At 49.6% G+C, this 14498-nt stretch overlaps 1 protein-coding gene across 1 annotated transcript; it reads right to left on the reverse strand.

Moving 5' to 3' along the window:
• Positions 1-41: 41 nt before the first annotated feature.
• LOC126942164 (sialic acid-binding Ig-like lectin 12) lies at positions 42-10622 on the reverse strand. Its single transcript, XM_050769401.1, has 7 exons — positions 10145-10622; positions 8263-8541; positions 7995-8042; positions 6828-7097; positions 5842-5938; positions 5377-5473; positions 42-511 (listed from the first exon to the last, which is right to left on the reverse strand). Exons 1-7 carry the CDS (start codon positions 10569-10571, stop codon positions 323-325), a joined length of 1407 nt encoding a protein of 468 aa, XP_050625358.1. The 5' UTR covers positions 10572-10622; the 3' UTR covers positions 42-322.
• Positions 10623-14498: the final 3876 nt, after the last annotated feature.

Below are 14498 nucleotides of genomic sequence, written 5' to 3' on the forward strand. Positions count from 1 at the left end.
ACATTATGTTGAGTGAAGTAAGTCAGGCACAGAGAGACAAACACTCTACGATCTCACTATATTTGGAACCTAAAATAGTCAACCTCAGAGAACTAGAGAAGAGAATGATGGGTACCAGAGACCGGGGCGGGGAATGTGGACTGATTGGATGGAGAAAGGGAGAGTTTGGTCATCAGGCACGCATTTTCAGTTAGACAGGAGGAATAAGCTCTGATGTCCTGTTGCACAGCATGGAGGGCTGTTAATTCTACAGGAATCAGCCTGGGGCATCTTTGCTGGAGGGGTTGTAAACACTCAAACAGGCCCGAGTCTTTGCAGTTTCTCACTTGGGCATCTTGATCTCGGAGTACTCACAGCCGGTGGCCTCCTCTTCCTGTGGGTCCTGAGGCCTCACTTTGTGGAAACTGAGGAATGCATAGTGGATCTCTTCTTCCTCTGGGGATGGGGCAGCCAGGGCGGGGGGAGCATGGTATGGGTGGCTCTCATCTGCCGGGGATTCAATCAGGAGTCCCTGAATGGAGAGAGAGAAGGGAGTCAGAGCAGAGCAGTGGGGCCAGCATGAACCAGAGAGCGTCCAGGAAGGAGGCTCAGGAGTTCCTTCCTTCATCCATCCCATGTGCACTTTGTTGAAATCTCTTTAATACATTTCTCTAATATTTAATACTCAATTATCACCTTATTTGGTGTTTACTAATCTCATTAACTTCCGACAGCAACTCTATGATAAGATATTATTATTGTGTCCATTTTATAAATTTGAAAACTGAGGTAGAAATGGTTAAGTACCCTGTGCAAACTCCCTCTTACACCAGGACCCAATCCAGTCAGTTCCTTCTGACCCCCAAAGTCTGAAGTCCTGCTGAGGCCTCCTGTGTGTGAGTTCCTGAGCCGGGTGCTGGATGGACCATGGTGGACGTGGTGGGCGTGGGCTCTGACCTCCTGCATCTCACTCTTTAACTGAAGGAGGTGGCAATAAATGACTACCAAACAAATGAATATCTATATGTGAATTAAGATGGGCTGGAAGAGGGCAAGCGAGAGAGAATTACAGGGCCTTGATTCAGACGTGGCACCTGCCCTTGAGAAGCTCACAGTTTAGTGGTATGGGGAAGACAAGTCAGTAAAATAAATTACATCCTTCTTATAGGAAGATTAATAGCTCCTCCAAAATGTCCATGCCCTAATCCCCTGAAACCTGTGGATCTGCTACCTTACATGGCGAAAGGGGCTTTACAGATGGAATTAGGTTAAGGATATTGAGATGGGGAGATTATCCTGGATTACCTGGGTGGGCCCAATGGAATCACAGGGGTCCTTACAAGTAGTGAAAGGAGGAGGGCATAGATAGATTGGAAGATGCTGGGCTGCTTGCCTTGCAGACAGAGGGAGGGTCTTGAGCCAGGGAATGCAGGTGCCTCTAGAAGCTGGAAAAGTGAGAAAGTGCATCCTCCCTTGGATCCTCTAGAAGGAACTGGCTCTGCCTGCCAATGCCTTGATTTTAGTCCAGCGACACCCATTTTGGCCTTGTGACCTTCAGAACTTTAAGTTAATCCATGTATGCTGTTTGAAGCCAGGAAATGTGTGGCAATTTGTCACAGCAGCCACAGGAAACTAATAACAGACTCACATGGTGGAGAGTGGCAGAGGCTGCCTGGGAGGCTCCTCCTTCATCTCCAAGCTTCCCTGCTACTCCCCTGCACAGCAGATGCTCCATGAAACTATTTGTGATTTCATTCCTTCCCCCATTCTCTCTTGATTACTCAAATTAAAATTCACAGACATAGACCACATCTGAGCACTGCTATTATCAAGGTCACCGTGACCACCACTTGGCTAAGCCTAAATGTCTATCTTGCAGTCTTCTCCTTCCTGGACTTTGCAGCAGCAGAGGACCCAGCTGCTCACCTTCCCTACACAGAAACCCTTCTTGACTTAACTACAGGACATCGTGCTTTCTGGGTCCATCTCACCTTCTTGGCAGCCATTTTGCCAGATGCTCCACATCTCCCTGACCCTAAATATCAGAGCAGCCCTGAGCTCTTCTTTACTTTTGCTTTGAGATCTCATACACTATGTTGTCTTCATGCCGTCAATAAGCTGACGACTTCCAAATTTACACCCAGCTCACTCCCCTCTGCTGACTATATTCCTTGATCAAATAGTATACTTCAAACCCACACATTCTTGTCCAAAGGCACACAAAATGCAACATGTTCTATCTGAACTCCTTTTCCCCACCCAATCTCTTTTTTTTTGCACAATCTTTTTGGCCTCGATGACTGACACCTCCATTCTACCCATGGCTCAGGGCCAAAATCTGGAAGCCTTCTTGCTGCCTCTCGGTCATTCACATTGTACACCCAACCTATTGGCAATTCCCATAAGTCTAACTTCAGAATTTACCCAGAAGACAGCCATGTCCACCACCGCTGCCATCCTGGTTCCAGCCAGCACCACTTCCTGCTTGGGATGTTCACCAGCCTCCTCTCTATCTTCTCTGCTCTGTCCTTCCTCTACCACACACGGTCTCTTCTGCACACAGCAGCCAGAGGGATCCCATGAAAATGAAAGGTGATCGTGGTCTTTTGCACAAAACTATCCAAATGCTCACGGTGCCCTGTGCAGCCCAACACGATTCACACACAGGCTCAACTTCTCCGAAGCCATTTCCTGTTCTCCGCCCTGCTTGCCTCCGTCTAATCACACAGACATCCTCGTGGATCCTCTCACTGGTCTCTCCTGTGCCTGGGCCTCACCCTGCTCTTCCCTTTGTCTGGAAGGCTCTTCAGTCTCACAGTCAGTGTCAGATCTGAGCCTCCTTCATTCCTGTGCTCAAACATCACTAACAGAAACACAAGTCACCCTACAGAATGGTAGAAAATATTTTCAAGCCATACATCGGAAAAAGGTTTAATATCCAGAATATATATATTTAAAAAAACTCTTAGAACTCAATAACAGAGAAACAAGAAACGCAATTTTAAAAACAGGCTTAAACTCTGATAGACTTTCTCTAAAGGTGATATACAAATCAAAAGAAGCATATGAAAACATCACTACTTACTAGAAAATATAAATCAAAGCCATAATGAGATATCACCTTGCACCTATTAGGATGGCTACTGTCAAAAACAAACAAAAACCAAAAAGTAACAGGCCTTGGTGAGGATGTGGAGAAATGGGAACCCTTGTGTGACATTTGTGGGAATGTAAAATAGTGTAACCACTGTGGAAAACAGTATGGCAGCTCCTTAAGATATTAAAAGATAGAATAATCATGGAGTCCAGAAACCCTACTTATGGACATACACCCAAAAGAATTAAAAGCAGGATATTAAAAAGATATTTGCACGCCCATGCTCACGGCAGCATTATTCACAATAACCAAGAGGTGGAAGCAACCCAAATGTGCATCAACAGATACATGGATAAACAAAATGCGGTAAATAGACACACAACGCAGTATTAATTACCCTTTAAAAAGAAGGAAATCTTGTCATACCTTACAATGTGGGTGAACCTTGAGGGTGTATGTTAAGTAAATTGTCCAGTCACAAGATGAGAGATACTGCATGATTTCACTTACTTGAGGTATCTAGAGTAGTCAAATTCATAGGAAAAGAAAGTAAAATTGGTGGTTTCCAGCAGCTGCAAGAGGATGAGGAGGATGGGAGGGGGAGGGCAGAGTTGTGGTTCAACGAATGTGGAGTTTCAGTTTTGCAAGATAAAAGAGTTCTAGAGATCTAGCACAACCATAAACTTAATAAAGTTTAAGGTGGTATATTGTGTGTTATTTTCCACCACAGATGGTTGGATGGATGGATGGATGGATGGATGGACAGATGGATCGTTGGGTGGATGGATGGATGGATGGATGGATTGATGGATGGATGGATGGATGGACAGATGGATCATTGGGTGGATGGACGGACGAACAGATGGGTGGGTGGGTGGATGGATGGACGGATGGATGGATGGGTGGACAGATGGATGGATGGATGGATGGATGAATAAACAAAAATAAACCCACAAGCCATCTCCTTGGCACTTCCTATTTCTTCTACCTTGCATTTTCCCTAAAGTATGTATCTATCTTTATATTTTATTCATTTGTTGTTTTATTAGTTTTGATTGGTTGATTGGTTTGGCTATATCCCTCTGTATAGAATTAAACTTCAATGAGCCCAAGACTTTTAAATGTTTTCCACAGATGGGTCACTGGCACCTACAGTACTCTTCTCTTAGGAGGTGCTCTCTAAGTTTTCCTGAATAAATTAAGGAATGAAGGGATGGATGTTACTCTGCTACTCGAAACTTTCCACAGGCTTCCAGTCACATTCGATACAATCAATAAATGATGAGTGTAATATTTATATCAGGGCATGAAGGATGAATAGGAATCAGGGAGTGGGGAGAAAAAAAAGCATCTGAGGAGGAGGAACAGCCCATGAGAAGACGCAGAGGCGCAAATAACCTTGTTGGTGATGACACTGGAGTCCAGCATGGATGGAGCATGGAGCAGAGGCAGGAGTGACTGGAGGCGGGGCTGGGATTGGGGCAAAGCCAGGGAGGCCCTTACCCAGAGCACAAAATTAAAAGGGTGCCCCAAATCTCAGCAATGAAGATGAACACAATTTTAACACAATATTTAAAAAATCAAAATTAATATTAAAAAATCCATGGAAAGGCCGGGTGCAGTGGCTTACACCTGTAGTCCCAGCACTTTGGGAGGCCGAGGTGGGCGGATCATCTGAGGTCGGGAGTTTGAGACCAGCCTGACCAACCTGGAGAAACTCCATCTCTACTAAAAATACAAAATTAGCCAGGCATGGTGGCACATGTCTGTAATCCCAGCTACTCGAGAGGCTGAGGCAGAATTACTTGAACCCGGGAGGCAGAGGTGGTGGTGAGCCGAGGTTGAACCATTGCACTTCAGCCTGGACAACAAGATCGAAACTCCGTCTCAAAAAATAAGAATAAAAATAAAAATAAAAAATTCATGGAGAACAAAAATTTAAACAAACCCAGATTAGTGACAGTGCTCTGCTGAGCCAAGTGGAGCTTGAGGCAAAAGTTATTCAACATGCAGAGGAACCAGACAGTGATGGCTGAGGAATGGTCCCTCCAGGCAGGGAAGGGGAGGTGAGAGGCAGGGAGGTGAGGAGGTCCCAGACAGAAATCCAGAGGCTTCAGCAGTGAGAGGGGTCAGGATGGGATGGGGAGGGCCATGAAAGCTGTTCTTACGAGGAAAAATGGACAGAACATGATTTTTCAGCTGTAGGGGAAGAAAGGAAGGACAGAGAGGAGGTAATCCCCTTCTATGCCTGGCCCGTGAGAAAGCAGGGGGAGAAGGGCTGTTGTTCAATGCTCACTCACCTGAGAGGCCAAGCCCCTGATGGCGTTTGCATCCTCCATGCCTGTATCCCCCACGCCCGCTGCTGGCCTTGCTGATTTCTTCCTGCAGGACCTCACTCTGAGTGAAGAGACCAGAGAGCCTTTCAGTGTGGTCAGATCGGGGTGCAGTGCGCAGACCAACCCCTGCTCTGTATTTCCTACTGGGGAGTTGGAGGGGTAACTGAGGTGGGAGGGGGTGGTCCCATTCCAGAGACCCCAATGTCGAAAACAGAGTCTCTTTTCTCCTGGGGTCTGAGGTTTGCCACAGACGTGGAGCTCCACAAACAAGGGTGCTGGTGAAATTCTCACCGTACACGCATGACCTCATTCTGGCTCTTGCTTCAAGCTCCTGACCCATCCAGGTCCTTCCAGCTCTGGTTTCAGGGTTTCTGTTCCTAGCCTGCCCACCCCCAAGGCTCTTCCTCCCTCCCCAGGGTCAATGCTCACACAACAAAGATGACGAAGAAGGACAGGAAGACCAGGACTGTGACTCCAGCTCCCCCGACCGCCTCCAACGTCACTCCTGATACAGGCCTCATTTTGCCTGAGGATGGATTGGAGTTGTTTTGGTGTTTACCCTCCGAGAACTGGACCTCTTCTCCTCCCACTGCCTGTGGGGCCCCAGACTTGGGTATGCCAGTCCCGCTTCACCGACACAAAGAACAAAGACGGGAGGGGACTTATCCTGAGGTCACTGAGGCATGACAGTGCTGGGTGCAGTCTGCCTTTATTTAAAATTTTGGCCGGGCGCGGTGGCTCAAGCCTGTAATCCCAGCACTTTGGGAGGCCGAGACGGGCGGATCACGAGGTCAGGAGATCGAGACCATCCTGGCTAACACAGTGAAACCCCCATCTCTACTAAAAAATACAAAAAAACTAGCCGGGCGAGGTGGCGGCGCCTGTAGTCCCAGCTACTCGGGAGGCTGAGGCAGGAGAATGGCGTAAACCCGGGAGGCGGAGCTTGCAGTGAGCTGAGATCCGGCCACTGCACTCCAGCCTGGGCGACAGAGCGAGACTCCGTCTCAAAAATAAATAAAAAAATAAAATAAAATAAAATAAAATTTTGATTAGTGTTCACCATGGAACTGTTTTGTAATAATTTTTAATTTTCAAAAAGATAATCATATAGCAGTATTATTTCTCTCGCTTGCTGAGTTGTTTTATTTTTGGTTCTTAAATTGTGTGCCCTAAATGAGTGCCTCACTTGCCTCACACTAGTCCAGGCACTGGAAAGCAAGGCCTTTGTCTCCCCAGGCACATCTGTCCAGGCCCCAGCTCCTCCCCTCCAAGATCCGCTCCTCCCCTCTCCCCAGAGGGGAGAAGACAGGAAGAAGACAGTGATGCTGTGGGTGGCAGGGAAATTCCACGTCTCCCAGCTGGACCCTGAGGGTGGGGCAGGTGTGTCCTCCTCCTCCAGCCCCTCCCCTACCCACCTGTGTACTCATTTTGCAGGGAGAGGCTCAGGGAAATGTGCTGGGAGCCCAGAGGGTTCTGAGCTCGGCAGGTGAATTCCCCTTCATCCCTCACATGCACTCGAGGCAGCTCCAGCACTCCAGGATTCAAGGGCTGTGAGGGGCACAGGGTCAGGCTCCCTCGGGTCCAGCTCAGCCTGGCAGGCGGATTGCTGTCGACAGCACAGACGAGGTGCAGACACTGGCCCTCCAGGACTGAAAGGGCTGAGCCATTCCTCAAAGTTGTGGATGCTGTAGAGAGAGAGGCAGAGGGTCAGAGACACAAAGTGATCGAGACAGGGAGGAAGGATACAGAAAGAGACTGGTGAATGGAACAGACACTGATACGGGCTGAATTGTAGGGACATACGCACGTTCACCGCTCACTGTTGGGGATGTAAACTTGTCCGCCTTTAATTAGAACAATTTCACTATATCTTTAAAAATCAGAAAGAGCATATGACTCTGCTATATTTTGCTTTTAGGAATTTATCCCGTAGACTTAGATATTCCTTGTGGGAGTAGATACAACATCATTCATTGCAGTGTTCGTGCTGTAGGATAAAATTAGTGCCATGATCTTCCATTAGAAGATGCCACAAAATCAGAGACTATTCAGACAGTGGAATCACACACAGCCCTAGAGGAGGGTGTGAACAGTCTCACTACTGACGTCAGACCACCTCTGAGATCCTCCAGGTGCACAAACCAAGGCTCAGACCAGCCTGGACAGACCCTGGTCAATTCTGGGGACAGACTCTGCTGTGCATTATACATTTTTGTCCATGTGACTATAGTATGTGTCCAAAAGAATGTAGCTCAGAACTATTGGTGAAAATAAAAGGACGAGGTAGGATGTATACTCAGGAACTGGAAGATAAGGGACCTCAAAGCCTTGTGCTGCTGTGTGAATGTCCCTCTGCCCTTGCCACGAGACCAAAACAGGGGTGTGTGGAGTTCAAGGGGAGTGAGGGGGTGACGAGAAGGTACTCAGGTGGCCACGGGGCTGAGGATCGGGGATGGGGCACCGGGGCTCACACACAAGGGCGTCTTAGGTCACCAGGGTGAGTTCAGGATGAGGAGGGACCTGGCTCTCCCCTGAGCTGAAGGCTCTGCTCCTCCAGCCCCAGGGAGGGAGCTCTGTCCCACCTGTGCCATCTCCTTGGAGGACAGTCACGGTCAAGTTCTGAGGAGGGTCTGGAACAGAAAGACACAGAGACCCCATCACTTTGAGGGCTGGGGACACCGGCCGTGTCTCTCCAGGAACCCCATAAATGGGGAAGGTGGAGCCAGCATCCTCCTGACCCCCAATTCCCAGCCCAGATTCCAGGACCCAGATCCTTGTGTCTGGGTCCCACATCCAACTGGCCTCAGGGAATCCCAGTCAGGGACCCGGGCGTCCTGGCCCAGAACTCACAGGATACGTTGAGTTGGACAGTCCTGGTTGTGGTCATGCCGGCCCCAGGCAAGGTCACGTGACAGGTAAGGCTGGTGCCATGGTCCTCAGGCTTTGGGATGAGGCTGAGCATCGAGGAGCGGGTGATAGTGGGGTCCAGGGAGAACACAGAGGCCCCCATCCAGGTGATCGTGGGGGCCGTCCCCAGCTCACAGGCCCAGGGCACAGAGCAGGTCAGGTTCCTGGGCTGGCCAGCTTCCAGGGTCCCCGGGATGGAGAAGGCAGGCATGTGAGTCAGGGCTGGTAATGAAAGGGAGACAGGCAAAATAAGGGTGTTGGGGTCTGAAGTGTGGCACTGAGGAGGCTCAGGCTCTGGTCTTACCTCTCCCCTGAGCCAGACATGCTTCACCCCCAACTCCTTCCCAGGATGGGGATCCCATCTCAGCCCTACTCTGTGGCCCCTAGACCTTCCACTCTGGCTGGTCCTGGAGCCTGAGACTTTCGTGTCACACGGACAGATATATAGTTGTCATATATATAGTTCCATTTCCTGCTTCCTCTCTCCAGCCGGAAGTAGTAGTTCCCTGAATCCCCCTTCCTGTCATCTCTGATGCTCAGGGAGCAGTTGTTGGTCTGTGGGTCCCCAAGGAGGAGGAATCGGCCCTGGGTTTCCTCCTGCACTTTTCCACTTGGGATGTTTGTGGCCACCGGAATATCACATAGTATATGGGCCCCTTTCTTGAACCAGTATCCATAAACAGGGCTAGAGTCAGTCCAGTTGTAATGGGGGTAAAGGACACTGCAGGGCACAGAGACACACAGGCCCTCCTGCACGGTCACCGACTCTGGCACCTCCAGCCTGTATCTTGACAGTAGGGCCTGGGACGCTGTGGAGAAAGGAGGGTCAGCTCAGCCCAGTCCCCACTGTCCCTCTCTTTATTTGCCCATAGCAGCGGCAGCAGCATGTCTGAGGCAGAGGCTCCCTGGGCTCCCTGTATGAGCAGAGAAGGGGGAGGGAGAGGAGGGGCAGGGCTATGAGATCCATCAGGAGCTGGAAAGGAGCAGGAGACCTCAGCCCTGCATGGAAGAGAAACTTCAGACCCACACGCTATAGGACCTGGTTCCTTCTGCACAGAGTGAAGGAAACCCTAAAGCTCAGAGACCCTAGAGACCCACCCAGGGAGGAGCAGAGACTGTGTCCCACCTCCCACCTCTGGGCTTCCCTGGAGCACTAGGGCCTGCACCAGACATGTGGGCCCTGCCCTCCTGGCCTCTGGACCATCGTGGAGGTCCCCCCCTGTCTTTTGAGTGTCTAAATGTGGATCTCCGAGGACCTCAGGGTATGAGAGATGGAGAGGTCATGAGCTGAGTCCCCTTGCCCAGGCTCAGGTGCCTCTGCTGCCCTTGGTTTGCACCAGGAAATTGTCCCTCCCTGGCCTGGCCTGAGAGAGTCACAGGGTTGTGTAGACCTAAGGCTCTCAACTGGGGAGGACTTAATCCCCCAGGAGGTTTGACAATGTGTGGAGATACTTGTTATTGTCCCACTGCATGGGTGGGGCAGGTGCTTCTGGCATCTGGTGGGGAGAGGCCTGGGATGCTGCTAAACCCCTGTCATGCCCAGGACAGGTCCTGAAACTAGGAGTCATATGGCCCCACATGCCACAATGCCAGTGTCAGAGCAGGATGAGGATGTCAGGACTGTGGGTCAGGGATGGTGAGGGGAGGGCTTGCAGGATCAGGAGGGGCATCCGAGGTGCGGTCCTGGAGAAGCTCAGGCTCTGGTCCAGCCCCTCCCCTGAGTTTATCACCCCCGGCTCCCTCCCAGGACATGTGTCCCATCCCAGCCATGCCCGAAAGTCCCCATCACATTTGCCTTTGGCCTCTCATGGAGCCCGTGCCTTACCTGTCACATGCACAGAGAGCGGGACATAATTATAATTCCATTTTGTCTTTCCTGTCTCCACACGAAAGAAGTACATCCCTGCATCACTGCTTCTGGCATCTCTGATGCTCAGGGTGCAATTCTTGGTCTGTGGGTCCCCAAGGAGGTGGAATCGGTCCCGAGTCTCCTCCCGCACTGACCGATCTGGGTTGTTTGTGGCCACTGGAGCATCCCGGTCTGTATGGGACCCTGCCCAGAACCAGTAGCCATGAACTGGATCGGAGTCATTCCAGCCATTTTGGGGGTAGGAAAAGGAACAAAGCACAGAGACACACAGGCCCTCCTGCACCGTCACGGACTTCTGCATCTTCAGCTGGTAATCCTTCTGTTTGTTAGCTGCCACTCTCCCACAGAGCAGGGGTGGCAGCAGTAGCAGCAGCAGTAGCATGTGTTGGGTTGGAGGTGCCAGGATCTCCGAGGTAAATCCGTTCCTCAGGGTTCTTCTCTCATGAACTGAGAGCTCAAGATTTAGAGGAGGCCCCACAGGAAGTTGGGAGTGAGGTCAGAACAGTGACCTCAGAGGAGGAACTTCACACACAGACACTGTCAGGGCCGGGTCAGCCCTGGGAGATCCACCGTCCACTACCCCATCCACTTCTGGGGACGCTGAGGCCAGAGAGGGTGAAAGATTCACCCAGATTTCCACCCCATGCAGGACCCACGGCACCCACTGCCTCCCTCTCAATGCACTTCCCTTTAGGTGATATTTTTGACAAGGTGAAAATGAGTACCCTCTGACCAGATCTCTTACTCAGTCTGTGGATGTCTGTGTAGGTCGGAGGTGAGACTATAGGATATAAGAGATGGAGGTGCAGGTGGGATAAGCAGGCAGCCTCTCCTCACTCCCTCAGCATCCACGAGGTGGAGGGGGGCACCCCGTCTCTGTACAGTGAGTTCAACACAGCAGAGCTAGACGCTGTCCCCAAAGAGTTACTGTGTAGTGGGGAGACACTGACGTTCCTGGTGTCTGAGCCGTCCATGGCAGGAGCTTCAGTGGGGATACCAGGCAGGGTGTGGTCGCACTCTCCTAGGTCAGGGAAACAGTCTCAGGAGGACTGAGCAGAGAGACACGGGGTTGCGGAGGTGAGGATTCCGTGTGTTGATACACGTCAAGGACACAGACAAGAGCCTAGTTTGCAGGAGGCCTGGGAAACTGAGACTGTGACTGTGGTACAGTGGGGTCTGGAAGGGAGGAACGTCGGAAAGGAAGGGTCAGATTTCTAAAGGGGCAGACGTTCCTTTCTCCATCATGATTCTCTGGGCAACAGATGGATTCCTTCACCACTGCTGTCTCACAAGTCCTCGTTACTCCAGAGCACGAGGGGTCTGCCAGCTCCTGGGGCTTTGTTTCTGCAGGCTCTGCTCCCAAGGGTTCATGTTTACAGGAGACGTGAGGGAGCACACCAGCCCTGGCGCGTCCACTCTTAGTGATGGGCAGGATTTCATGGGAGAAGAAATGGACCTGAATTCAACAGAAGATTACTTGAAACTGTATGGTATGTGCTGGGAGGAAGGTGGAGAAAATCCTGCAAGGTGCTCCCTCCTTAGAACCATGTCAGCTTTTCTGAAACGTTTTTTTGGGGAAATGTAATACAAATAAATAAAAGTACCACCTAAAAAATGACTCAGTGATTTTCACGAAATGAACACTGTTCAAGAAACACAACTTCACAAGGTAATTGTCAAGTCTCTCCCATGAGATGAAGAAAGAAATTGCATTCATTTATTCAGCCCTGTGTTTCCCCTTCCCATGGGCCACACCCACTCCCTCTTGAAGGAGCCCCAGACTCACTTTGATGCTAATGGTCTCCTTGCTTTTCTACGTATTTTATCATCTGAGTGCACTGCCTTGAATACTACGGCTTTGCATAGGTTTTTCTAAAGACTTTTTTTTTTTTTTTCACAGAAAATCACAATCTGTTTTACTTTACTTAGCTTCATGGATCTTCTCAACCCCATGTTGTCCCCTAATTGCCCATAACCTAGAGTAGATTTAGTCTGCTGTGATAATTGAAAAGGAAATGTGCAGGATTGGGGCATGCATAGCTGCTCCTCTCCCTGACACCACTAATTCCTGCATTCACAGCTGGTATCTCATCCTGCACACCAATCTGCTCCTGGGCCCCCATCCTTGCCCCTGTCACTTTCTTCCTATGAGAGCAGTTGCAGCATCTCAGTGACAGGAAGGGCTGGACCATGACTCATCTCTTTCCCACGGTCCCCAATTGGCAAAGAAAAGCAGAATATGGGAAGGAAGGACATGAGGAAGCCACAGAGAATCTGTGCAAAGGAAGAACATATGAACCACACATGACACAGAGGAGTTGATGGGTCCTCTAGTCCCTTTTCCACAATTTGGAGAGGAAGATATGAAGGTCTAGAGTGACAAGTTCTACGGCTGTATGTGTCTCCTCAAAATTTGTTTGTTGACGCTGGAACCTCCATGTGATGGTATTAGAAGGCATGGTGTTTGGGTAGGTGATTAGGATTCGTCTAATAGGATTAGAGCCTGATATGGTTTGGATCTGTGTCCCAACCAAATCTCATGTGGAATTGTAGCCCTTGATATTGAAGGTGGGGCATGATGGGAGGTGGTTGGATCATGGGGCTGGATTTCTCATGAATGGCGTAGCACCATCTTCTTGTTACAGTTCTTGTGATAGTGGGTGAGTTCTCACAAGATCTGGTTGTTGACCGTGTGCATCATCTCCCCATTTGTTCTATCCTGCCTGTCTGGTCATGTGACAAGCTGGTTCCCCCTTTGTTTATTGCCATGACTGTAAGTTTCTTGAGGACTCCCCAGAAGCCAAGCAGATGCCAATATCATGCTTGCTGTATGGCCTGTAGAACCATGAACCAATTAATCCTCTTTTCTTTATAAGTTACCCAGTTGCAGGTATTTCTTTATAGCAATAGGAGAATGAACTAATACAGAAAATTGGCACAGAGGAGTGGGGCTTTGCTTTAAAGACACCTGAAAATTTGAAAGCAACTTTGGAACTGGGTGACAGGCAAAAGCTGGAAGAGTGTGGAGGGCTCAGAAAAAGACAGGAAGATGAAGGAAAGTTTGAAACTTCCTAGAGACTGGTTGAATGGTTATGAGTGAAATGTTGATAGTGATACAGACAGTGAAGGCCAAGCTGAAGAGGTCTCAGATGGCAATGAGGAACTTATTAGAACCAGAGTAATCGTCCCTTTTGCTATGCCTTAGCAAAGAAAGGCTGCACTGTGCTCCTCCCCTAGGAATCTGTGGAGCTTTGAGCATAAGAGTGATGATTTGGAGTATCTTGTGGAAGAAATGTCTAAGGAGCAAAGCATTGAAGTCATGGCCTGGCTGCTTCTAACAGCATATGCTCATGTGTGAGCAAAGAAAGAAATCACCAAAAGCTGGCCCTTATATTGAAAAGGGAATAGAATGTAACAGTTTGGAAATTTTGCAGCCTGGACATGTGGCATTAAATAAAAGCCCATTTTCAGGGGAGGAATTCAAACAGCCTGCAGAAATTTGCATAAGTAAAAAAGAGCCAAGTGTTAATAGCTGAGACAATGGGGGAAAAGTCCTTGAAGCCATTTCAGAGACCTTCATGGTAATCCTTCCCATCACAGGTCTGGAGGCCTAGGAGGACAGAATGGTTTTGTGGATCAGGTCCATGGCTCTGCTGCCATGTACAGCCCCAGGAAACTGCTTCCTGCATCCAACTGTGGCTCAAAGAAGCCCAGGTACAGCTTGGGCTGCTGCTTCGGAGGGTGCAAGACATAAGCCTTGGTGGCTTCTATGTAATGTTAAGCCTGTGGGTGCACAGAATGCAACAATTGAGGCCTGGGAACCTCTACCTAGATTACAGAGGATGTATGGAAAAACCTCGATATCCAGGCAGAAGCCTGCTGCAGTAAGGGACCCCTCATGGAAAACCTCTGCTAGGGCAATGAAGAGGGGAAATGTGGGATTCGAGCTTCCACAGAATTCTCACTGGGATACTGCCTAGTGGAGCTGTGAGGAGAGGGCTACCATCCTCCAGACTTCAGAATGATAAATCCACCATCAGCTTGCACCTGGAACCTGAAAAGCTATGGGCACTCAGTGCCTGCTCTTGAGAGCAGCTGTAGGGGCTGAACACCACAGCGGTGGAGCTGCCCAAGTCCTTGGGATCCCATTCTTTACATCAGTGTGCTCGGGTGTGGGTCATGGAGTCAAAGAAGATTGTTTTGGATCTTTAAGATGTAATGACTGTCCTGCTGGATTTCAGACTTGCATGGAGCCTGTCACCCCTTTCTTTTGTTCAACTTCTGCCTTTCGGAATAGGAGTATTTACCT

Source organism: Macaca thibetana, chromosome 19, assembly GCF_024542745.1.
Source record: "Macaca thibetana thibetana isolate TM-01 chromosome 19, ASM2454274v1, whole genome shotgun sequence".
Classification (NCBI taxonomy): domain Eukaryota; kingdom Metazoa; phylum Chordata; class Mammalia; order Primates; family Cercopithecidae; genus Macaca; species Macaca thibetana.

What these genes read in the sequence shown, in the direction of transcription:
- LOC126942164 (XM_050769401.1), bottom strand. Translation starts at nt 10,571, where the DNA reads ATGCTACTGCTGCTGCTACTGCTGCCACCCCTGCTCTGTGGGAGAGTG. An exon ending in GCTCTCTGTGCATGTGACAG is followed by an intron (nt 8,542 to 10,144) that starts GTAAGGCACGGG and finishes TTTCATTACCAG; the next exon opens with CCCTGACTCACATGCCTGCC. An exon ending in CCTCCAAGGAGATGGCACAG is followed by an intron (nt 7,098 to 7,994) that starts GTGGGACAGAGC and finishes CTCTCTCTACAG; the next exon opens with CATCCACAACTTTGAGGAAT.